At 40.5% G+C, this 26,504-nt stretch overlaps 1 protein-coding gene across 4 annotated transcripts in view; it reads left to right on the plus strand.

Annotated features, from left to right (window-relative positions):
* Positions 1-26,504, plus strand: part of sptbn1 (spectrin, beta, non-erythrocytic 1) — a 289,393-nt gene that overhangs the window by 132,159 nt on the left and 130,730 nt on the right. The window contains exon 1 of one of the 4 annotated variants that reach the window (XM_072580914.1): positions 2,618-3,093. The exons of the other annotated variants lie outside the window; for them this stretch is intronic. Coding sequence (XP_072437015.1) covers positions 2,985-3,093 — 109 coding nt within the window. The 5' untranslated portion in view covers positions 2,618-2,984. Of the gene's footprint in view, positions 1-2,617; positions 3,094-26,504 lie in introns of those variants that run through there. 4 annotated transcript variants of the gene reach the window in all.

Here is a 26,504-nt window from a genome sequence, read left to right on the forward strand (position 1 = left end):
TGCTCAGACATGTTGTGACACACATATAAGACAGATAAGTCTTGAAACTAGACCTCCTGGTTTAGAGGTAGGGACACTATTGTTGTGCCTCAAGAGCCTCACTGTGGAGACGTGTTTTATTGCAAATGCAGGACACACCCAATGTGGCTAATTACCACTCTGTAAGCCTCCTCATAATCATTACCAAATGATGGAAGGTGTCACAAGCACCTTCCATAAATCAGTATTCACACTGCAAAAACCTGTTCAGTATGCACCATCTCGGTTCCACGAGGTTAAGTTACTTGATTCAAACATGGACAGTAATGCTGAGGTGAGAGTAATTGCCTGTCATACCAAGGTGGCTTTTGACTGGTCTGGCATCAAGGAGTCTGAGCAAAACTGAAGTATTTGGGAATCTGGAAAAGCTTCCATTGGTTGGATTTGTAACTAGTAAAAAGGAAGGTGGTTGTGTTGGAGGCCAATTGGATAGTCGCAGGTGCATTGCTGCGTAAATTCTTCAGAAATATTTGAAGCCCAACCAGCCTGAACTTTATCAGCCTATCAGTAACATTCCTTCCAACAAGGTGGAAGTGTGCACTTCTAATTCATAACGTTCAGGACTATTTCCAACTTCTCTGATTCTGAAGCTGTGCATTTGTATATGCAGCAAGACCTAGACAACAGTTAGGTTGACAAGTACCCTTCACACTACGCAAATGCGAGGGAATGCCTATCTGCAACCAGAGGCGTTCACCTGACATTCAATGGCATTACTATTACTGAATCCCCACCCAAATATTGAACTAGTCCAGCCATATAAATACAAAAGCATGGTATCAGCTGCTGTTATATGCAAACACATCCATAGTGTTGCTGTGATCAGAGATCTAGAATTAGACACCATAGATTACTCACAAACTTGGAGTAATCCTGTCCACCACCTATCAATCACGTGATAGAATATTCTCAACTTGCCAAGATGAATGAAGCTCCAACCACCCAAGAAGGGTGGCATGGGGGCACAGTGGTTAGCACTGTTGCCTCACAGTGCCAGGAACCCAAGTTCAATTCCAGCCTTGGGTGATTGTTTATGTGGAGTTTGCAAGTTCTCCCCATGTCTGCGTGGGTTTCCTCCGGGTGCTCCGGTTTCCTCCCACAATTCAAAAGATGTGCAGGTTAGGTGAATTGACCATGCCAAATTACCAGGTCAGAGGTAAATATAGGCCAGGGGATTGGTTCTGGGTGAGTTACTCTTTGGAGTGTTGGTGTGGACTTGTTGGCAGAAGGGCCTGTTTCCATACTGTAGGTAATCTAATTAATAAACAAAAAAGATCAACACCATTCAGGTCAAAATAGCCTGCTTGTTTGACATTCCATTTATCAATGTAAACATCTACTCACTCCTCTACCAATTCACAGTGACAGCATTATGCGTATAGAAAAGATGCACTGCAGCAACTAAGCAAGGTTACTTGCAAATCTATGACCCCAACAACTAGAAGATCAAGCACAGTGATGCATGAGACCAATACCATCTGTAAGTTCCCTTCCAAGCCACACACCATCCCAACTTGGAATGATATCACACTTTCTTTGCGGTTGTAAGGTCAAGATTCTAGATCTCTGATCACAGCAACACTATGGATGTGTTTGCATATAGCAGCAGCTGATACCATTCTTTAAAGGACAGGACAATAAACATTGACACCACATCCCGTGATGGGAAAAAATAAATTGCAAGTGGTATGTTAATATTTGCTTCTGTTCACATTGCTGTCACTGTATACAAAAACATGGATAGACCTTTTTTGTGATTGAGGCAGGATGGCTGGGTCTAAAAATACCAAAACAGGGAAATGAGATGACTTCATAAAGAGAGATGGAGTTTGTGTGGAAGGGATAAAGGCGTTTTAATTTGTTTGGATTTAACTGGATCTTAAGAGCATTTAATTATACGGTTTGCTCAGGTTGTTGTTAATGATAAGAGTTGGAGGTCTAGACATTTGATCTGCAAATCCTGCTTTTTACTCTTCTGTATCTGAGTCTCAAAAAAACTAAAGCAATCTGGGAAGTACTGTTTTGTTTCTCAAGATTTTAAATTGCTGTCACTATTTTAAGGTTTAATAATCAATTTTCAGTAGAAACGCAGACACGTGACTATGGTGTCTAATTCCACTTTTAAGTGATTCCATAAGTTTAAGGGTAATATTGAGATGTTTATACTGCCGTCCTATTGTGTATGGAATGCAACAAAAAGAAGAACATTATTTCTCCTTCCCTTGTGATGGAAATATGAGACTTTCCCGTTACGTGAGGTACTTAAACAAATGATTGTAATTCTTCCATGTTTAAGGAGGGACTCTTACAGGAACTACTTAATTGTGCGTTTTTGTAGAAAACCCCTGTTCATTTAAAAATCGGAGACCTTAAAAATTTAAGTAATCTTGTGTGTGCACAAAGAGCAACTGCTTTTTCTAGCAACTACTCGATTCTTTTTACCATTGCATACCTTTTGTGAACCCCTTTTTTTGCAAGTGGTACATTCCCATTCCTTCCTACTCTTATGTTAATAGTGACATCATTCAAACTGTGACTGCCTACTACTTAAATTACACTGCAGACTGGAGTAATGTGAAGGTGTGCTTATTGGCTTCAGAAAGAAGGAAGATAAGCTGCAGGCTTGTGTTTAGTGGGTGTGCCGTTCAGTCGTTCATTTCCTTGGAAATTTTAAAGCTGCTGGCTAAAATAGTCTGGAGATTAGCGAACTGAACAATCAAAAGGCGATATGATGCTGATCTATGGGTGATGCCTTTTTACACCATCAACCTATAGTGAATGGAGTATGCTGGATTTTCGTTCATTTAAGAAGCTTACTTACAGGCCAGTTACACGAACGGTAACCAGCCACTCTTTTCTACCAGGGTTCTGTGGTGAACTGAGTCTGCAGGAGGATTACATTCCTCTTATTTTTACTGTTTTGTCCTTCATTGCATTACTATCAAATGGAAATACATAGGACATCTAGCATGTCAGGACCATTATCCACTGGCTTTCCTTCTCAGATACCATACAATTATAATCAGCTGGAAGGAAGATTCAAGCAGCTTCAAGGTAAGCATGCTAAGCCATTGTTAGTGCTGTTGTTGGGATCCCTATGAACTCCAGTTAGCAGGTGCAATAACCATGTGGTGCCATAATATTTTTAAAACAAGTTGCACTTTTAAAGCTTTTTGAATAAATGATATAGTGCTAGGTAGAAAATAGCTAAATATTATTAATAAGTTAAAACATTTTTAAAACAGAAAACAGGCTGACAACAACCTTCTAGATGCAGTGATCAGATAATGCACCTTCCCTGTATTTGGCCTTAACCGAGTTAACAGAACATTTTGGTAGCTGAGTGAATGAGAACAATAGAGGAAGAAAAGAGGGAGTGGTCCTTTTTTTAAGACTACTTATGATATTGCTAAATTTTGTTTTGCCATTTAATCTTGTGGGAACAAAGCTTTGCTTTCTGCTTCAGACTGTGAAAGGACTCCCTTGTTCTTCAGCTATGCTTTGAAATATTTAACATTGGCACATAAATTATAAACAGGAGATGGAAGATGACTGAAGCCATGATAATTGTGTTCCAGACAATTATGCCTTTGAGCTTGAAATGGCGAAAGGAGCTTTTATTTGTAAATCAATTTTTTTTTAAGCTGAGAAAGAGGTGATCTTTCTCACTGATTGCAACTTAATAGTTAACTGGTAGATTGCTTCAGCAGTATTATATTCTGGAAGGCTAGTATTGTATTAACTGAAAGAAAAAACTGCCTCATCGCTATTTAAAATGTGAGCAACTAACTACATTATGTGCATGATTCAGCTATAAAAATGTTCTCAAACGTTTCCCTGTTAGCACTGAATTTTTTCTACTATGTTGCCAAATCTTGCTGATCGGGAATGTCCCAGGGGTTTTCTGTGGTCTTGGAAACAGAATAATCTAAGCTGGGTGTTTCTGTGCTTGCTAGTTGGAGACAGATAACTCAGGGTTCCCAACTTCTTGCTATGTAACAGTTAACAATCCCTTTCATTTATTGGGGTGCCGACTGCAGTGATTGATGTATTGTGGTCACATGCTGAGATACAGTGAAAAGTGGTATTTTGTGTGCTATTCAGGCAGTTCATTGCAAGCCAGGCAGCATCAGGAGGTGGAGGTCAACATTCCAGGTGTTACCCTTCTTCAGGATTGAAGGAGCTGCAGATAAGGGGGAGGTGGGAACAGAGTGGTAAAGTGGGGTTAGGTGAAGACAGGTGGAGGGTACGACCTGGTTAGTCATTGGGAGGAATGGATCCGGTGGAATGGGGAAGGAGGTTATTTGAAATTGGAGAACTCAATGTTGAGTCCTCCAGGGTGTAGGGTGCCCTGGCGAAAGATATGGTGTTGATCCTCCAATAGGCGCTGTGGTTTGATTTGGCAATGGAGGAGGTCAAGGATCATCATGGCGGAAAGGGAGCAGTTGGGAGAATTGAAATTGGCGCTGATTGGGAGATCCAATCAGCCCCTGCAGACCTGACTGCAACGTTCTGTGAGCTATTCCCTAAGTTTATATTTGGTCTCCTTGATGTAGAGAAGACCACATCGGGAGCACCTGATGCAATAAACTAGGTTGGAAGAGAGGCAGGTGAACTTCTGTCTCACCTGGAAGGACTATTTGGGGCACTGGATGGAGGTGAGGGGGGTGGTATACTGGCAAGTTTTGCATTTTTTCTAGTTACAGGGAAAGGTACCTGGGTATTTAGTGGCAGGGTGAGGACAAGAGGAACTCTGCCCTTATTGTGTTTGGTGGTGTTTAGAGCGATGGGATGAGGAATGGAGGTGGTGCGACAGAGGGATGTCTAGATGATGGAGGGATGAATAGCGCATTGCTTAAAATAGGTGGACATCTGGGATACTTACGAGTGGAGTGTCTCCTCGTCCAAGCAGAGGCGGAGGAATTGGGAGAATGGGATGGAGTCTTTGCAGGATAGTGGATGGGAGGAGGTGTAGTCCGGGTAGTTATGGGAGTCTGTACATTTGTAGTAGACACCCATCTGCAAACTATTGCCGGAGATAGAAAGGGAAGGGCGAGAAAGGGGAAAGAGGTGTCCGAGATGGACCAAGTGAGTTTGAGGATGGAGTGGAAGTTGTGGGTGCAGTCAATGATCTGCTCCAATTCAACCTGGGTGCAAGACGCTGCACTGATGCAGTCATTGATGTAACAGTGGAAGACTTTGGGTATAGGCCTGTGTAGGTGCTGAAGAGGGACTGTTCAATGTGGCCGGCAAAGAGGCAGCGGAGCTGGGGCCCATCTGGGTACCCATGGCCGCCCACTGGATTTGGAGGAAATGAGAGGAGTTGACGAAAATGCTATTGAGGGTGAGGACCAGGTCAGCTTGGTGGAGGGGGACTACGTCCATGCCCTCCATAGTTTCAACAACTTTCACTTCCCCAGTCCACGGCCTTTCTCTTCACTATGGCTGTGCAATCCTTATACCTGTCTATACCCCACAAAGATGGCTTCCAGGCCCTCAGCTTCTTCCTCTGGAACAGACCCATCCAGTTCCCCCTCTACCAAGAACCTCCTCTGCCTCACTGAACTGGTAGTCACCCTCAATAGCTTTTTCTTCAACTCCTCCCATTTCCTCCAAATCCAGTGGGTGGCCATTGGTACCCAGATGGGCCCAGCTTCACCTACCTTTTTGTCGGCCACATCAAACAGTTCATCTTCACCTACACAGGCATTCTGCCTCAACTTTTCCGCCATTACGTCGGTGACTGCATCAGTGCAGCATCCTGCACCCAGGCTGGACTGGAGCAGTTCATCGACTGCATCCACAACTACATCCCCTCCCTCAAATTCACTTGGTCCATCTCGGACACCTCCCTCCCCTTTCTCAACCTACCATTTCCATCTCCAGCGACAGTTTGCAGATGGAAGTCTACTGCAAACCTACAGACTCCCATAACTACCTGGACTACACCTCCTCCCACCTAGTATCCTGCAAAAACTTCATCTCATTCTCCCTGTTCCTCTGCCGCATCTGCTCGGATGAGGAGACTCTCCACTTCCGAGTATCCCAGATGTCCACCTATTTTGAGCGACGTGCTTTTCTTTCCTCAGTCATCCAGACATCCCACTGCCACACCACCTCCATTCCCTGTTCCACTACACTAAACTGCACCCCCCGGCCCCCCAACACAATAAGGACTGAATCCCCCTTGTGCTCACCTACCACCCCACCAGTCTCCACATCCAATGCATCATCCTCAAACAGTTCCGCCAATTCCAACTAGACCCCACCACCAAGAATATTTTCCCCTCCCCACCCCTCTCAGCCTCCGCAAGGATCATTCCCTCCAACAGTCCTTAGTTCGTGCCACCCCTGCCACCAAACGCTCAGGTACATTCCCTTGTAGTCAGAAAAAGTGCAAAACCTGCCAGTATATCAACCCTCTCCCCTCCATTCATTGCCCTAAACAGTCCTTCTAGGTGAGTCAGCGGTTCACCTCCCTCTCTTCCAACCTATTTTATTGCATCAGGTGCTCCCGATGTGGTCTTCTCTACATCAGGGAGACCGAACATAAACTTAGGGAACAGCTCACAGAACATCGCAATTGGGTCCACAGGGGCCGACTGGACCTCCCAGTCAGCGCCCATTTTAATTCTGCTAACCACTCCCTTTCCGACATGACCATACTTGATCTCTTCCATTGCTAACACAAACCAACAGGAGCAACACCTTATCTTCCGTCTAGGCACCCTACAGCCTGGAGGACTCAACACTGGGTTCTCCAATTTCAAATGATCTCCTTCCCCATCCCCCAGCTCCCTTCCCAGCCTCACCAGTTCACTCTTATTGCTGCTTGCCACCAACCGGATCCATTCCTCCCATTAGGAGAAAGTGAGGACTGCAGATGCTGGAGATCAGAGTCATGAGTGTGGTGCTGGAAAAGCAGTTGCAGATCAGATAGCATCCAAGGAACAAGAAAATCGACACTTCGGGCAAGAGTTTCTGATGAACAGCTCTTTCCCGAAACATCCATTCTCCTGTTCCTCGGATGCTGCCTGACCTGCTGTGCTTTTCCAGCACTACACTCACGACCCTCACCTCTCCCATTGACCAACCTGGTCGTACCCTCCACCTGTCTTCACCTATCCCCATTTCACCACCCTGCCCCCATCTCCCCCTTCATTTGCAGCTTCCCCTACACCAGGAGGGTTACGGGAGGGCTTCTACACCTCCTGATGCTGTCTGGCTTGCTCTGTTCTTCCAGCGTCCTGCCTATCGACTATAGATCCAGCATCTGCAGGGTTTTTTTGTCTCTATACAGGCAGATCATACCATATAAAGTGCATCTGGGTAGCAGAACAAAATGCAGAATGCAGTGTTAAAACTGCAGAAAATGTACAAAGAGAGAGATCAGAATTAACATTTGAGAAGTCCATTCAAAAATCTAATAACAGCAGGGAAGAGGCTGTTCTTCATTATATTCGTACGTCTATTCAAATCTTTATACCTTCTGCCCAACAGAAGAGGGTGGAAGAGAATGTAACCAGGGTGGAAGGGGCCTTTGATTATGATGGTTACTTTCCCAAGTAGCGGGAAGTATGGATAACATGATAATATTACTGCATTTGGTTTAAAACATGTTAACTGTTGTACAGTTTTCAAGGATATACAATATGGTACACCATTAACCTAGGGAAATATTGGTATAAGTTGCAATATGGTATTTACATTACAAGTTTAATAAAATGTTTCTGTGGCAAGTGACAGTGTTCCACTGCATTATAAAATCCAGATAGGTCACTAGTTTACTCCTAGGACTTTACCAAGACCTATCTGATTTATTTTAAGGGCCTGATTTAGTTTTAATTCATTCATGGGACATAGGCATCGCTGGCCAGCCTTGCTGCCCTTGAGAAGATGATGATGAACTGCCTTATTGAGTCAGTGCATTCCATGTGCTAAAGGTAGACCCACAATTGATATTAATGGCAAATTCCAGGGTTTTGATCCATCAACAAGTGAAGGAATGGCAATGTTTTCAAATCGGGATGTTTAGTAACTAGGATGGAACTTGCAGGTAGTGGTGTTCTCATGTCTCTGCTGCCCTTGTCCTTCTCAATGGAAGTCGTCATGGCTTTGGATGGTGTTGTATAAGGATCTTCGGCGAATTTCTGGAGTAGATCGATTTATTTTGTGATCGAGGTAAGATGGGTGGGTTGAAAAATAAGACAGGGAAACAGTGACTTTGTAAAGAGAGGTAGAGATTATGCAGAAGGGAAAAATGAAGGTGGATTTAATTTGTTTTGGAGTTAAATGGATCTTGAAGAGCATTAAGTATATATCTTTCTCACATTGTTATTAATGATAATAGTGGTTGGATGTGCTAGCCACTTGATATACAAATCATAATTTACAACAGCAGCCTGTGAGAAATACTTTGTTCTGACTGGGTACTGTAATACTTGTACAGATGCCAGAAAAATAGGGAGTAAATAGTATTGTAAGACACTACAAAAAGAGACAGATTAGACTAGGAAAATTGTGTGACTTTTAATTTAAATAATTCTAAGATACATTTTTGGAGAAGCAACAAGTAGAATACACATTAAATTTCAAGAAGAGTAGTGAAACAGATTACTTGCAACCTGACATTGAAAGGGGATGCTTGATAGAAAATGGTTTCTTCAATAAAAGTGGTCCCTTTTTTGAAGAAGACACATGGTTTGATCTTATATAAAGCAACTGCTTCAATTTCCAAAAGATTTTTTAACAAGTCATAGAGTTATACAGCATGGAAACAGATCCTTCAGTCCAACCAGTCCATGCTGAACATAGTCCCAAATTTAACTAGTCTCACCTGCCTGATCCTGGCCCATACCCTCCAAAGCTTTCCTATTCATGTACTTACCCAAATATCTGTTCGATGTTGTAACTGTACTCGCATCAACCACTTCCTAAAGAAGTTCATTCTACATGGAACCACTCTCTGTTAATTAAAAAAACAATTGCTCTCTGTCTTTTTAAATTTTTTCTCCTTCCACCTGAAACATGTACCCCTAGTCTTGAAATCCCCTATATTAGGGAAAAGTCAACTACCATTAACTCTATCTTTACCTCTCATTATTTTATAAACTTCTATAAAGTCACCTCTCAATCTCATATGCTCCAGTGAAAAACATCCCAGCCTATCCAGTCTTTCCTTATAACGCATACCTTCCATACCCAGCAACATGCTTGGTGAATCTGTTCAGAACCCTCTCTAGCTTAATAATATCCTTCCCATACCTGAGTGACCAGAGCTGAGACAGGACTCCAGAAAAGACCTTGCTAATGTGCTGTACAACCTTAAAAGGACTTCACAACTCCTTTACTCCAATGGAGTCAACAATGAACAATGAAGGCAAGCATATGAAATGCCTTTTTGAACTACCTTGTTTATATGTGATACAAACTTTAAAGAATTATGTACCTGCATCCCTAGGTGTATCATGTCTTATTTTACCCAAAGTTTCACTGGTTTGCCTGTTTTGCATTTTTAAAAATAAATTGGAAATGGTGATGATTAGCACAACTACTAAATTTGTGAATCTTTTATAACAAAGACTCTGGGAAAGAAAATAAATTGTAGACTATGATTCGTAGTTAATTTGGGACTTGTTTGATGTCTCTCTTTGTTCCTTTTAAAGTATCAAGAGTAAAATTGTGCAAGCAGATTCAAGATAATGGAAAGGAGTCTTGAGAATAATGTTGACAACTTGATAAAGGTTCAATTTCTTGCTGAACAACTGCCACCAAAACAAACCTGTTTCTAGGATGCAGTGTCCAAACTGAATAGTACTTTAGAAAAGTTTTTGGAGACCTCATCAGAGAACTATATTATTGCAATTCCTATAATGAGAACTATATTGGCTTCAAAGAAGATACGATGACAGGCATAGATTCTGACTGTAGCATCCACACTTCCTGTCTAGTATATTGAAATCCTGCTATGATTTTGGATTCAAGTGATTTAAAAAATTGTGGGGATCTTGAAGTTATTGCTGGAATCACTACTATACAGGTGGTCAGTTTGTTTGTTGTTGTGATGTAGCGAAAAAGAACTCTACCTCGACTAAATAGAGAAAGCAGGGAATCTAGTTTCATGTGAGGAAGACTGATATTACTCAGTGATTCATTTGTGGAACTATACTGCATTGCTGCTGGTGAAGACTAACACCCCCACAGTCCTCCAGGAATATGAAACTTCATTTTTGAAATATTACAGAATCCGAGCAGAAAAGAAATATTTTGCACAAAAAGTAACAAGCTATGAATCCTTGTCCATTTGTCTTCAAGGGATAAGACAGAAAGTATTGAGAGAGGTTTATGAAATATTGCCATTTTTAGAAGGTAGTAATGAAGAAAAGGTGTGTTACAGAATGAGAGCAGTAAGACATTGATCTTGTGTGTCATAATTGTTTTTCTTATCCTGAGTACATAACCCTTTAAGACAGATTTAAAGGTTCTGAGATGTTGATTTTTGAAACTAGACTGAAGTATTGATAAAGTGAATTTTAAAAGTCTAGGAAGATAGACATTATAAATAGGTTCTGGATGTAGGTTTGCTCGCTGAGCTGGAAGGTTCGTTTTCAAACGTTTTGTTACCATAATAGGTAACATCAATAAGCCTCGAGATGAAGCTTCATCCAGAAGCTCACTGATGATGTTACCTAGCATGGTGACAAAATGTCTGAAAACTAACTTCCAGCTCAGTGAGCAAACCTACATCCAGAACTTCAACCTGAGCTACAAATTTTCTCAAAACCCGCTAATTATAAATAGGTACATAAAATGTAAAATCAATAAGATAATGCTAAATCTATACAAATCATTGTCTTGAATCACTATTATAGTTAAGATACAGAAGAAATTCACTAAGATTACACCAGGTCTCAGTTGTTTCATTTAAGGAAAAAAAAGGGTTATTTCCATTAGCACAATAAAGATTAGAGCAGATCTGATTGAGAGGTTCAAAAGTTGACAAACTTTGAGGTAAATATTTGTTTCCATTCTTTGTGCAGATCAGTTGCTATCCAGAGAGTATAAATTTACAAAAAGGATAAAAGGAGAAATCTGAAGAATATTCAGTCAGAATTGGTAGGATGTGAAATGGCTGGGCACAAATAACGGTGGAACCAGAATTTATAATCACTTTTCAAAAAACAGCAGAGTAGCACATAAAAAAGGAAGTAAAGTGACTGGGGGCAGGATGGAATGGGAATAGCTACATAGTTCTTTTATAATCAGTGCAGATGCAATGGGTTAAACGGCACATTCTGTGTGTGATACTCTTTATTCTAATGGCCTTTTCTATCTTCTTCCAGATCTCCTCTGTCTCATGCACATTCATTCTCTCACTTTCACTTCCACTTGTATTCTCCCTGCTGCCATTAAGTGACTGCAAGAAAGCAACTGTGTATTTTACATATGCATCACCTCCACAAAAGGCTGTGCAATCAGTTAAGTACTTTTAGACAGTACCTATTTATCATATGCGTACATACTCTGATGTGAGGTTCCCATCTACTTCAAGAAGAGCACTGTCATCTCAGTAGCAAAGAAAAATCAGGCATTGTTCCATAATGACTGCCGCCCAGTGAATCTGACATCCATGGTTATGAAATACTTTAAGAGGTTAGTAATGGCACACGTCAATTCCAGCCTCCCAGATTGCCGTGGTTCATTACAATTCAACTGCTATATCCATGGCAGACCCCATGTCCCAGGACTTACACTCATCCCTGGTACGTCTGGAACAAGAACCCCACCTACGTCAGAGTCCCTATTTATTGACTTTAGCTTTGCCTTCAGCACTATAATTCCAACAAAACACATCTCCAAACTCCCCTCTCAACAACTGGATCCTTGACTTCCTGACCTGCAGACCACAATCAGTAAGGATAGGTGACAATACCTCCTCCATAATAATCATCAACACCAGTGCCCCAGAAGGCTGCGTACTCAGCACATTACTTCAGTCCTTTTATACTCATGACTGTGTGGCCAAATTCGGCTCTAACTGGTGTACAAATTTGCGAATAACACCACCATAGTGGGTTGGATCTCAAACAACAAATAAGACAGGCAGTTTAATGGCATGGTATAAAGACAACAATCTCTCTCCCAATGTCAGCAAAACAAAACAGCTGGTCATTGACTTTAGGAAGCGAAGTAGAGGACACACCCCTGTCCATCAATGGTGCTGACGTGGAGATGGTTGAGAGCTTCAAGTTCCTAGGAGTAAATCTCGCCAACACACTGTCCTGGCCCATCCATGTTGTTCCGGCAATCAAGAAAGCACACCAATACCTCTACTTCATCAGAAGGCTAAGGACATTTGGCATGTTAACAATGTTTCATGAATTTTTATAGATGCACCACAGAAAACGTCCTATCCAAATACAGTATAGCTTTGTATGGCAGCTGCTGTGCCAGAGACCGCAAGAAATTACGGAGAGCTGTGAACGCAACCCAATCTGACACACAACCAGCCTTCCTTCCATTGAATCTGTCTATACTTTCCACTGCCTCAGGAAGGCAACCAACATAATCAAAGACCCCTTCCACCCCAATCTCTTCCATCCTTTTCTGTTGAGTAGAAGATACAAAAATTTGAAAATACAAACCAACAGATCCAAGAACAGCTTCTTTCCTGCTGTTATCAGACTTATGAACAGACCTCTCCTATATTAGAGTTAATCGTGCTGTGCACCTTATCTGTAGTTGTAACACAATATTCTGAATTCTGATCTATTACTCTGACATACTTATGTAAGGTACAATTTGTTTTGAAAATATGCAAAACAATATTTTTCACTGTATCTCAGTATAATAAATCAAGTTTTAAAAAAAGGACCAAACCTAAGAATCAGTTCGAACATTGCAAAGTCCCACAAATAGCAAATAAGATCAATGGCAAATAAGACTTGACCTTGTTAAGTCCTGTCAAAAACAATATTTCTGACAAGCAGTACTGCCTTCATACTACATTAAAATGTTAATCTGTGCTCCAGTTCTGGAGTAGATTGTGACACACAAATGGCTATTGCCATTATGTCAGACTAGCAGGACATTTGAAAGTCTAGGATGAGACTGTGCTTTTGAGTTAGATAAAATAATGAATGGAAGTTATAACTGAAAATAAACCAAAACCGCATGGAGAGCGCAGCATTAACAAAACCTTAAAGACTTAAACCTGGAATAGGAGGGGGAAGGAAATCAATTAATTCCATGCATATGCTGTGGGATATTTTAAAAAAGGATGATTTAAAAAAGCTATTGTTAAATTTCTAAATAACGAATGAAAACTCATATTATCAGCTTTGTTTTTTGTATCAATGTTAGTAACCTGAAGATTTTGAAATGGGATTTGAGCAGAGAATCGATCTTGGGAGTTGCTGTTCTTCCACATTAATTTATTGGCATTTGTATGGTTTATGTTTATGTTCATAGATCACAAATATGTCAGTCAAGATTTAGGTACATTTAAGTCCTCACTTTCTCCTTACATACGCCTAAGGCAGTTGAACTTAGTGATTTGGAACCAGAACACTTAAATCTCAGAATCTTTACTCATAATAGTTTTAATTTGAGTCACCTAGTCTTTTCCCAGTCTCACTAATCGATCATTCAAATAAATCTTCTTCTCACTGAACTGGATTACCTACTTTCTTAATTCTCTGCTTCTTGGCTACTTCACTGCAAATAATCTGATCATGTCTATATTATTGATTTCTTTAAAAATTACATAAATGTTCCCTTCTTAGCCTTTTAATCACTACTGAATCCAAGACATTGCATGATTTCCGTCTTCATAAGCTCAATGAACTGGCATGGAAGAGAGTGATTAGAATATGGAGTTTGCTGTAACAAGAATTCAACAAACCGTGTAAATGCATTTAAGGGGAAGCTAGATATACACATGAGGAAGAAAGGAATGAAAGATTACGCTGGGTAAATGGAATGATGTAAGGTGGAAGAGGCTCAAGTGAAGGACAAATATGGAATCAGATTAAGTGAATTAAATTGCTTATTTCCATTGTGCACATTCAGCTTCTAGTTGCCAGTAGAATTATTCCAAATGACTGACAAACATGTGAACAGTGTCAGCTTGAGCTCCGCTTTCTTGAGTCATAGGTTTTGGGTTCAATTCCCACTCCTGGACTTGAGCACAAAATTGAAATCTGATACTCAAGTGTAGTAATACTATGGATGTAGTGTTCCACCATCCGTGGTGTCATAAGAACTTGGAGAAGGAGTAGACAGTTAGCCCTTGAGCCTGCTCAGCTATTTAATGCCTGATCTCATCTGAGCCCCAATTCCACTTTCCTCCCCACTCCCCATAACCTTCTGACCCATGACTGATAAAAATCCAACTGTCGTCTCCTCAGATTTATTCTGTGTCCTGGCATCCATACTTTTGAGAGAAGCAATTCATTGTGGACGGCACGGTGGCACAGTGGTTAGTACTGCTGCCTCACAGCGCCAGAGACCCGGGTTCAATTCCCGCCTCAGGCGACTGACTGTGTGGAGTTTGCACGTTCTCCCAGTGTCTGCGTGGGTTTCCTCCGGGTGCTCCGGTTTCCTCCCACAGTCCAAAAATGTGCAGTTCAGGTAAATTGGCCACGCTAAATTGCCCGTAGTGTTAGGTAAGGAGTAAATGTAGGGGTATGGGTGGGTTGCGCTTCGGCGGGGCGGTGTGGACTTGTTGGGCCGAAGGGCCTGTTTCCACACTGTAAGTAATCTAATCTAATCTAATCCTCATCTCTGATTTAAATTTGCCAGCCCTTAGCTTAATGACTTCTCATTTTTGATTGCTCCACATTGGAATATCACTCTACATGCATTTTGCCAATACCTGTTAGCATCTTATATGTCACTATAAGGTCTCCTCTCAAGTCATCTAGATTTTAGCAATTATAGACCTAAACTGCTCGATCTCTCGTCATAAGACAAGCCTGTCATCTTTGGAATTAATCTAGTGAACCTTCTCTGAACTGTCTCCAATGAATTACATCCTTTCTCAAGTAAGGACACCATAACTGTATGCTGTACTCTAGATGCAGTCTCACTAATGCTGTGAAGGTTTCTTTCAGTAGTGATCTTAAACTGTCTCCTCCTGTGTCTCCAGGTGGACCTAAAAATCCAATAGAAGAACTTGTGTGTTATCTTGATGTCCTAACCAAAATTTATCCTTCATTTTAAAAAAACAAAAAAGCAGACTATTTGGTCATTCTCACATTCCTATTTCTGAGAGTTTGCTGTTTTTTTCTGCATGCGCGAACATGTCTTCTATTAACAATAAGTGCTTTGAGATATCAGATAGTGATGCAGAGTGTAATATAAGTGCACGTTTCTTTCTTTTTCTAACTGACAAATAAGCTTTTTACTTGGTTTCAGCATTGATCATTTTCAATAGGGAACAATGTGTTGTCACATGGTTGGAGTGTCAGTTTGTTTTAAGTTTTATACCCTTCTCCCTTTGACTAGTCAATCTGTATTTGCTTAAAACTGTCCATCCGGTGTTTGGTTTGAATTGAATTGAATTGAATTTATTGTCATGTGTACTGAGGCACAGTGAAAAGCTTTGTCCTGTGGACAATACAGGCAGATCACATAGTTAAGCAGGATAGATAAGTAACTAACAGGCAAACAGTGGCAAAACAAAAACGCAGGTATAGGCAAATGCTAAGAGTTTGTGAGTCCATTCAGTATTATGACAACAGTTGGGGGAAAAACTGTTTCGAAACCCACTGGTGCATATGTTCAGGCTTCTGTACTTCTCCCCATTGGTAGAGGTTGGAGAAAAACACTGCCAGGGTAGGATGGCAGCCTATCCTTGACAGTGGGCCTGGTAGATGGATTCTGTAGATGGGAGGTTGTCCGTTGTGATGGTCTGGGCCAAGTTCACCACTCTCTGTAACAGTCTCTGATCTTGAATAGTACAGTTGCCATACCAGGGAGTGATACATCCAGACTGAATGCTCTCTATGGCAAACCTATAAAAGTTGGCAAGGGTATTTGCCATCATGCCAAATTTCCTCAGCTACCTGAGGAAAAAGAGACGTTGGGCCTTTGTAACCAGTGTGTCCACATGAAGAGTCCAAGAAAGCTTATTGTGGATGACCACTCCCAGGAGCTTGACATTCTCCACTCATTCCACTTCTGCACTGCTAATGTGTAGGGAGGCATGAGTTTGAAACAAACTGTTAAATATCACAGCAGTCCGTGTGTACTTTGAGATTGGAAAAGGTAGGTTGAAAAAATTGCTTTTGGATAAAATTTTCTTATAATCTAATTAACTCCATTTATAGTCATCTGTGTAATAAGCTGAAATAGGATATTTCTGAGCTGAATTTAAGAGCCAATCTTGAATAAGTTAGAGCATATTCATTATCAACACCTCGTTGTTTTTAACATGTAGAAAAGCCTGTCAATATCATACGCTGTGTATTTTTAGTAGTGGTATACAAATGATGCCCTGTAAAGAAATGTACATCATTTTTATTAGTTCAATATATCAACAAGGGCTTGGGTATTATGGGTGAAGGTTGCTGGTATATAGTCTTTAGCCATTGCAAAGTTTCTAATTGGTTATATTTCTGAGTTTCCTTCACCTCTAACCTATTAAATATATTTTTAAAAATACAGAAGACTCTATTCTCATTCAGGAAAATCTAGAGAGTCCTACCCAGATGGTATCAATGCAATTGGTGTATGTCCAGTCAGGAAATTGCCTCAGTAAAAAAGGAAGGAAACTGAACCTACTTCCTGGGATTGATGTATTACCATATTGAGAATCCGGATACTTTTCTAATCAGACAGAAATCCAGACTTGAGTTAACAACAAAACTACAACGAAATGGTCATGTTTGGTCTTATAGAGATTTAGTTTATGTTCCAGATTCCATGTCTATCAAATTGTATAATGTTGGGAATTTTACAGTGATTCAATTTAGCAAATTTAGCACCAGTGCAAAGCTAGAATCTTGTTCTGAAGAAGGGTTACTGGACTCATTAACTCCGCTTTCTCTCCACAGATGCCAGACATACTGAGTTTCTCAGCAATTTCTGTTCTTGTTTCAGATATTCAACATCTGCAAGGGTTTCTGATTTTTTTTAACTTTCATACAAAAGATCAAATATATGTGAAAGCATTGCTTTGAAAATATGCTGTACAGAGGATCTCTTGACATACAGACCATAAAATTTCACTCTACAGCATCTGTAGTTTTGGTGCTGCAACTATTGCTTGGGAACCAAAATGACTCCTGTGCTACATGTACATGCACTGGATACCATCTGAGGCTGTTAGCCTGGACGTTAGGAGCTTGTGTCAAAAATGCAGAGTAGGCAGACTTTGACATACATGTGCAATGTTTCTTTCCTAGCTTTATCACTTTTGACTTAATTACTCCAAGCTAACATCCTGTCTCAAGTATCACAGATGGCCATGGGTTCAATAGCTGAAAGGACTAGCCTAAGGCAGTATTTAAAGAGCTCATAGATGTGGTTAGTTTTTAATGGACTCAGCAGTCTCTGTATGAACTTATAGAAGAGTTGGTGATACTTTGTACACACAAGAATTATCAACTTTGTGGACATGCCTTGACTTTGACCCTGAGGGCTCTTGGCATTAAGAGGAAGAGGGAGCAGAAGCAGCAAAGACACAAACACATTACTTTCAGAGGGATGGAAAGAAAGGGAAGGACTCTCAGCAAAAGGCCTTCTTTACCAATGCCTTTTAGTACTTTTCTCTACTTTTTTATTAAACAACTTTTAAGCCGACATGCTTAGTTGTTGAGTTGCTTTGGTTTTGCACTAATATTAAATTTCGAATGTGACTTCTTAGATGTGAAGCTTAACTGACTGACAAAGTGAAGTAACACTACGCTTCGGGAGATTTCAGTTTCCTGTATGTTTCAACTGCACCAATTGTTCCGACACTAAAATGTATTGTGGAAATGCACCTTAAAAGAAATGGATCAGTATGAAATAGACAATTTGCCACAGCAAAATATTGTATAAGCTCTTGGACATCTGAAATAAAAGAAATTTCTGGAAATAGTGAGGTCAGGCAGTATCTGTAGTCTGAAGTGATTTGATTTCAGCTGCCTGATTTTCAGAAGTTAGGATCTTTACTAGTGTTCATTCGGCCTAATTGTTAGCACTCTTGAATCTTAAGTTATATGTTGTGTCTTTTGAATTACACATTGGGACTTAGGATTTTGTCAGCATTTCTGGTCTGAGTTACTGCATCTTAGAATGATTTAGGAAGGTAGCAGTGAGTTATCATGCTGAAGGGTATTATTGTTAAGAATGTTTTTCTTAATAAAATACAACCTGTTCTGGTTTGTCACAAAATCTGCTGAATTAGGCAGTTCCCAATTTTGGTGTCCTGTTTGATCTTTAAGCTGATATTCCCACCCAACATCCTATCCATCATGAAATATTACCTTTTTGCCATCAAGTGTCTCTGGTTATGGTGTGCTGCAGTTGTCATGCATACAATTCAACTTGATTCTTCCAATGATTTTCTGGGTGGCCTTCTCATCTTGGACCCTTCGTAAACTCGACATCAACTAAAATGTCACCCACAATGCCATCCTAGCTCATGCCAAATCCCATTTGTTTGTCATACCTGGTCTTGCTCCAAGTCAATCAGTACCATGGTTTTTAAAATACTTAAAATTGTGTTCAAATCACTGCCGGGCTTTTCCCTTCCCTAGCTCTGTATCTTCTGCATCTCTATTACCTTGAGATGTTCTCACTCAGTCCTCTTGTGCATTCTCAGCTTGCTTCATCCCATCATTGCTAGTATTAAGCTGTTTGATCCTAAACTCTATAATATTCTTAACCTCGCTCCCTCTCTGTCTTTGAAGACATTCCTCTCTACATGTTTAACCAATACATCAGTTACACATCCTACTTTCTCCTTGGACGGAATGTAAATATTTATCTTGTCCTTTTATTAGTTAGAGAAGTTGTGTACGTTTTAAATAATGTAAGTATTTTTCCAAACCAGCACCTGTGCTTTTGGAAAAAAAAATGTTTAATTTTGTGGCAAGGGAGTGAAATAAATATATAGTTAGTAATGCTGCACTATTGCTCAAATACAATTCATTTTTGAATGTAATTCAGTGTCCTTGCACAATAAAGCACAGGAATTCCTGCAAATCAGTTACCCAATGGCATCGCTAACTGTCACCGTTATAGTCATAGAGTCATACTGCATGGAAACTGACCCTTCAGTCTAACTTGTCCATGCCAACCAGGTGTCCCAAACTAACCTAATTCCATTTGCCTGTATTTAGCCCGTATCCATCTACTAGGAAAATAATATACCCATAAATGAGAGATTACGTTTAGTCCTAAAATGCTCGCGGGATGAATGTGGCTGATAGTGTAACATTTCATGAATCACTGGCAGTAGTCAAATTTAGGACAAAGGTCATATCAGAGTAAAATTTTCTATACCTGTCTTCAAAATTATAATTTTGTGCGAGAGTCTAAAATCTAGGAATACAAATTTTTCAGTTGGCTCCGTAATACAGATTCCAGTTGGAAATAAATTGTGTAGATTTTGTATTAACTAATTCGAACTAGGGACTGAATTTAAACCGTTTGAGTGAATTGAACATACTGCATATAGTCAGTTCTGATGTAACGCGATAGTTCCGTTCTCATGCGATCTCATGTTATGAGAAAATTGCGCAATAGCTACACCATTTAAACTAATGGGGCCAGAATCGCGCTATAGTCAATAAAGGTAAGGAAGGTTTGCGTTCTATAAATAACAGTCTAAATTCTTCAATCATGTTGAAGAAACATGCGTTATAGCAGAACCGACTACTGCCCATTGTTGTTTCAGATGTTCATAACTTTTTTTGTACTGATGAATTGAATTGAATTTATTGTCACATGTACTGAGGTGCAGTGAAAAGCTTTGTCTTGAAGCAATACAGGCAGATCACATAGTTAAGTAGCATAGGTTAGTAAATAATAGGTAAACAGCAGTAAAAACAAAAAACACAATTGCAGGCGAATGCTAAGAGTTTGAGTCCATTCAGTATTCTAACAAAAGTAGGTTAGAAACTGTTATTAAACCGGCTGGTACATGTGTTAAGGCTTCTCAACCTTCTCCCCGATGGTAGAGGTCGTGGAAAAGCATTGCCAGGGTGGGATGGATCATTGAGAGTGCTGGCGGCCTTTCCTTGACAGCGGGCCTGGTAGATGGCTTTGTGATTGTCCAGGCCAAGTTCACCACTCTCTGTAATCATCTCTGATCTTGCATGGTACAGATGCCATGCCAGGGCGGTCAAGAGTGGTGGGGAGGCTGGAGTTGATTAATGCCATGACAAGCCTTTCAAAGAACTTCATGACCACCGAAGTTAAGGCCACTGGGGGGTAGTAATTGAGACTTGCTGTATAAGCCTTCTTAGGCACAGGGATGATGTTGGCCCTCTTGAAAAAGGTAGGGACAGTGGCCTGCTGCAGGGAGAGGTTGAAGATGTCCAAGAAGACCTCTGCCAGTTGATCTGCATATGCTCTGAGTGCACGGCCTGGTACTCTATCCAGTCCCATCGCTTTCCTTGGATTCACACGAAGGAAAACTGATCTGACCTCTGATGCAGAGACTGTTGTGAAAAAAAGACTTGACGTACGCTTGGGAAATAAGATAGGGCAAGTGACTGAGGTGTCAGTGAGGAAGCATTTTGGGGCCAATGATCACAGTTCTATTAGTTTTAAGATAGTGATGAAAAAGGATAGACTGGATCTAAAAGTTGACGTTTTAAATTGAAGGAAGGCCAATTTTGACGGCATTAGGCAAGAGGATTCCCAAAACTAGAGGGCATAGGTTTAAGGTGAGAGGAGAAAGATTTAAAAGGGACCTAAGGGGCAACCTTTTCACAGAGGGTGGTGCATGTATGAAATGAGTTGCCAGAGAAAGTGGTGCAGGCTGGTACAATTACAACACTGAAAAGGAATATGGAAAAGTATATGAAGAGGAAGGGTTTAGAGGGAAATGGGCCAAGTGCTAGCAAATGGGACTAGATTAATTTAGGACATCTGGTAGACATGGAAGAGTTCGACCAAAGGGTCTGATCCCATGCTGAACATCTGTATGAACTCTATAACTTTTAAAAGTCGATTGATTGGCAGATGTTTGCAGGTAAAGGGACCAGTGGAAAATGGAAAGCTTTCAAAAATGAGATGACGAGAGTCCAGAGACAGTATGTTGTTGTTAGGGTAAAAGGCAAGGGTCGTAGGTGTAGGGAATGTTGGATGACTAGAGAAATTGAGGTATTCTTCAAGAAAAAGAAGGAAGCATATGTCAGCTACAGACAGCTGAGGTCAAGTGAATCCCTAAAAGAGTATAAAGGCAGTAGGGGGAGTATATTTTAGATGAAAATCAAGAGGACATGAGATACCTTTGGATTCTCCTTAACTCTATTTGCCAAAGGGATTTTATAAATACATTAAGGACAAAAGGGTAACGAGGGGGAGAATAGGGCCTCTCAAAACTCAGCAAGACAGCCTATTTGTGGAGCCGCAGGAGATGGGGGAGATAATAAATGAGTATTTTGCATCCGTATTTACTGTGGAGAAGGACATTGAAGCTATAGAATGTGGGGAAATAGATGGTGACATCTTGAAAAATGTTCCTGTTGTAGAAGAGATGGTGCTGGATGTCTTTTAAAATGCATAAATGTGGTTAAATCCCTAGAATCTGATCAGGTGTACCCTAGAACTCTGTGGAAGGCTGGGGAAGTGATTGCTGTGCCCTTGCTGAGATATTTGTATCATCGATAGTAACAAGTGAGGTGCTGGCAGGCTGGAGGTTGGCTAAAGTGGTGCCACTATTTAAGATGGTAAGGAAAAGCCCGGTAACGATAAACTGGTGAGCCTGACATTGGTAGTGGGCAAATTGTTGGAGAGATTCCTGAGGGACGGGGTTTACATGTATTTCGAAAGGCAAGGACTGATTAGGGAAAGTCAACATCGCTTTGTGTGTGGGAAATCACATGCTTGAGTTTTTGAAGAAGTAAGGAAGAGGACTGATGAAGGCAAAGCAGTGGACGTGACCTATGTGGACTTCAGTTCGGCAAGGTTCCTCATGGTAGACTGATTATCAAGGTTAGATCTCACGGAATACAGAGAGAACTAGCCATTTGGATACAGAACTGGCTCGAAGGTAGAAGACAGGGTGGTGGTTGAGGATTTATTTTCAATCTGGAGGCCTGTGACCAGTGGTGTGCCACAAAGATTGATGCTAGGTCCACTGCTTTTTGTCATCTATATAAATGATGTGGATTTAAACATAGGAGGTATAGTAAGTAAGTTTGGGGATGACACCAAAGTTGGAGGTGTAGTGGACAGCGAAGAAGGTCACCGGATCTTGACTGTATGGGCCAATGGGCCAAGGAGTGGCAAATGGAGGTTAATTTAGATAAATATGAGGTGCTGCGTTTTGGAAAGACAAATCAGGATAGGACTTACATACTTAATGGTAAGGTCCTGGGGAGTGTTGCTGAACAAAGAGACCTTGGAGTGTAGATTCACAGTTCCATGAAAGTGGAGTTGCAGGTATACAAGACAATGAAGAAAGCATTTGATATGCTTTCCTTTATTGTTCAGAGCATTAAGAATAGGAATTGAGAGACCATATTATGACTGTACAGGACATTGGTAAGGCCACTTTTAGAATATTGTGTGCAATTCTGGTCTCTGTGAAACTTGAAAGAGTTCAGAAAAGATTTACAAGGATGTTGCCAGGGTTGGAGGGTTTGAGCAGTAGGGAGAGGCCGAATAGGCTGTTTTCTCTAGCATTTTGGAGGCTGAGGGATGACCTTCTAGAGGTTTTTAAAATCATGAGGGGCATGGATAGGGTAAATAGACAAGACCTTTTTCCTGCAGTGTGGGAGTACAGAATGAGAGGGCATAGGTTTAGGGTGAGAGGGAAAAGATTTAAAAGGGACCTAGGGGAAAACTTCTTCACACAGAGGGTAGTGTGTGTATGGAATGAGCTGCCAGAGGAAGTGGTGGAGGTTGGCACAGTTACAACATTTTTTTTTAAAAAGCATCTGGATGAGTATATGAATAGGGAAGGTTTGGAGGGATATGGGCCAAGTTCTGGCAAATGGAACCAGATTAATTTAGGATATCAGGTCGGTATGAATGAGTTAGACCAAAGGGTCTGTTTCAATTCTGTACACCTCTTAAGACTCCATAAGTTTTACCAACTAGTTGCACTCCAAGAGGTACTTTCCTCTCCCTCCTTGGTTGATTTTGTCTTTAGTCCTGTTTTAGAGCCTCGCCTAATGCCGTCAAGATTGGCCTTGCTCCAATTTAGAACTTTAACTTTTAGTTCCAGTCTGTCCTTTTCCATTACTACTTTAAAACTAATAGAATTATGGTTGCTGGCCCCAAAGTGCTCCCCCATTGATCCCTCAGTCACTTGCCCTACCTTATTTTCCAAGAATAGGTTCTGTTTTGTTTCATAGTATAAATTTAACTTGTGTTGTTTTTCAAAAATTGACCTCAATATAGGATATTAATAAATTGATTGAGCACTAAATTGAAATTTGTCACCTCAGTACCATTTCAGAGCATCGGAAAGAGATTTTTTTTCTCTGAAAACTGCTAATTCCTTTAAATATTAACCAAGGTGGAAACCCTGTTGGAAATAGGTAATGGGAGAGTGAAACTGAGCTGATTACTGTGGCATACTCTGTAATCCAGTACTTTAATTGGACAGGTTTGTAGTATCACAGATCACTTGACAGTTGATTGGCCAACTTTATTTATGGCTCTGCGATTCATTTCCTTCTGTTCTAGGTAAACCAACAAATTGGTGATTAAATTAATCATCTGATTCTAGCAACCAAAACAGGCACCTTATTGATGTTGTTTTCTAGATTTTTTTCTGAGTAAATTGGATTAGAAGCAATTAATAGTAGCACTGGGGTTGCCAACTAACCAAAAAATTGGTAGTTTTAACATCTAGTTAAATTGCATCCAGTTATTGAACACTGATCCAGCCAAAAGAAGGGAGAGCTTCCTGCATACTTGGGCGTACTTATTAATTTGATTCTAGAAATGTTCAGTTGACTTTGCTTAAGGCAGTGGTTAACCCCAATATTCTTAAATTAGGGATTTTTTGAAAAGTAATAATTTCTTAAATAATGATGTCAAATAAACCCTGCTAAATTGCTGCAAAGTATGACAATGTATTGTGTAATGCCTTGTTTCACCCCATAGCCTCCTATGGGTAAATGCTGAGATAATGTGAAGTAACATTGCTAATCAAACTAATGTGCCATTTTTTTTCTTTAAAAATGCAGATGGGTTTACTAATGGAAATCTGTCAGTCATGCTTCAGTAGCTCTTACTATAATAAGCCCTTGTGTGCCATTTGTAATCAATAGCATAAAGAGCAAAAGCATTGCATAGGTTTTCTGTCACCTGTGTCTTTGCCAAATTCTATTGACTTCCAACACCTCAGTGTATTGATTGTAAAATACTAGTCTACAGTTCTCTGAAATATTCCACAGGGACACATTCACTAAACAGCCCCACAGCCCTGTGGCCGACACTTTAACACCCCCTCCCGCTCTGCCAAGGATATGCAAGTCCTGGGCCTCATCCACTGCCAAACTCTAGCCATCTGACGCCTGGTGGAAGAATGCCTCATCTTTCACCTTGGGACCCTCCAACCATATGGGATCAATGTCAATTTCATCAGTTTCCTCATTACCTCCCCCCCGCCCCCCACTCCTCCCTTGGGCCATTCCTTGATTCCTCACGAAGAGCTCATGCTTGAAATGTTGACTCTCCTGCTCCTCAGATGCTGCCTGACTAACTGTGCCTTTTCAGCACCACACTTTACTGAATTTGGTGGAAAGCCGTGATTATATTGAACAGTAGAGCAGGCTCAAAGGACCAAATAGCCTCCTCTGGCCATTTTCTTTGTTTTCAAAATAACTTCTGTTACGCAGGAAAATATACTTTATCCATGTAATTTCTTTTTAGCTTTCTTGTGTGAAGTCTTGAGACTATAAAATGACTTCTACAAATTAATTTAGCATTTAAAGCACAACGTGATTTTAAAAGTATCATCTCCTTTATTTTAAATCTCTCCATAGCATCATCTCTGTCTATTTCTGGAATCTTTTCTTGTTCTATTGCCCTGTGATATCTGCACTCCATCCATTTTTGGCTTCTTGAGCACCTATGGTCTTAGCTTTTCCATCATTAGTAGCCATGACTTCCCTAAACTCTGGAATTCTGTTCCGAAGACTCTTTGCTACTTCTCATTCTGCCTTATACTCCTTAAAACGTACTTCATTGACCAATCTATTGATTATGTGTCCTAATATTTTATTAGGTATCAAATTTAGTTTGATTACCCTCTTGTGATGTCTAAAAAGCACTTAGAGTCATATACCCATCCAGATGCCTTTTAAATGTTGCAGATGTAGCCTCCCCCACTTCCTCTGGCAGCTCGTTCCATACACGTACCACCCTCTGCATGAAAAAGTTGCCCCTTAGGTGTCTTTTATATCTTTCCCCTCTGCCCTCTGGTTCTGGACTCCCCTACCCCACGGAAAAGACTTTGTCTATTTATCCTATCCATGCCCCTCATGATTTTATAAACCTCTATAAGGTCACCTCTCAGCCTCTGATGCTCCAGGAAAACAGCCCTAGCCTATTCAACATCTCCCTATAGCTCACTTGTAACTTAACAGCTTACAATATTGTAGCATTTTTATGATGCTGCATACAGATTGTTATAAAGTGCATTCAGTTATGTTCTGGTCAACTATGAAGGTAAATTTGTCACTTTAGTGATCGTACGAGTGCCAGTCTCATTCTTTTCAATTAAATTCTATTAGAAGCAATTTCTTTAAATTGGTTTTAACTATAAAATTTGATTTTCATTTGATTTCCTTTGTACACTGTGTTAAGCTAACTATTCAGGTGGTAGTTCTCTGTATGCGTTGCTTGGAGAAGGGGATAGGTTATAATTACTTGCAGTCGAAAAATGTGGTGCTGGAAAGGCACAGCCGGTCAGGCAGCATCTGAGTAGCAGCAGAGTCGACGTTTTGAGCATAAGTTCTTCAGCAGGAAAGCTTATGCTCAAAACGTCGACTTTGCTGCTCCTTTGAGGTTGCCTGACTGGCTGTGCATTTCCAGCACACACTCTTTAACTCTGATCTCCATCATCTATCGTCCACACTTTCTCCTTCATAATTTAAACTCACATTTTGCAACTCTAATGCAAGTATAAGAGTGGGTTCCTTTTGAGCTTGGATAAATGAATTACACTCTCAAACTCAGAATTGTGCTGCTAATCCACAGACCGATACATTTAATTTTTCCTTTTGAGTGCAAACATTTAATCTTGTCAATAAATATTCTGCCTGATTTGAAGAAGATTTATATAG

The sequence above is a fragment of the Chiloscyllium punctatum genome, chromosome 11, assembly GCF_047496795.1.
Source record: "Chiloscyllium punctatum isolate Juve2018m chromosome 11, sChiPun1.3, whole genome shotgun sequence".
Taxonomy (NCBI): Eukaryota; Metazoa; Chordata; class Chondrichthyes; order Orectolobiformes; family Hemiscylliidae; genus Chiloscyllium; species Chiloscyllium punctatum.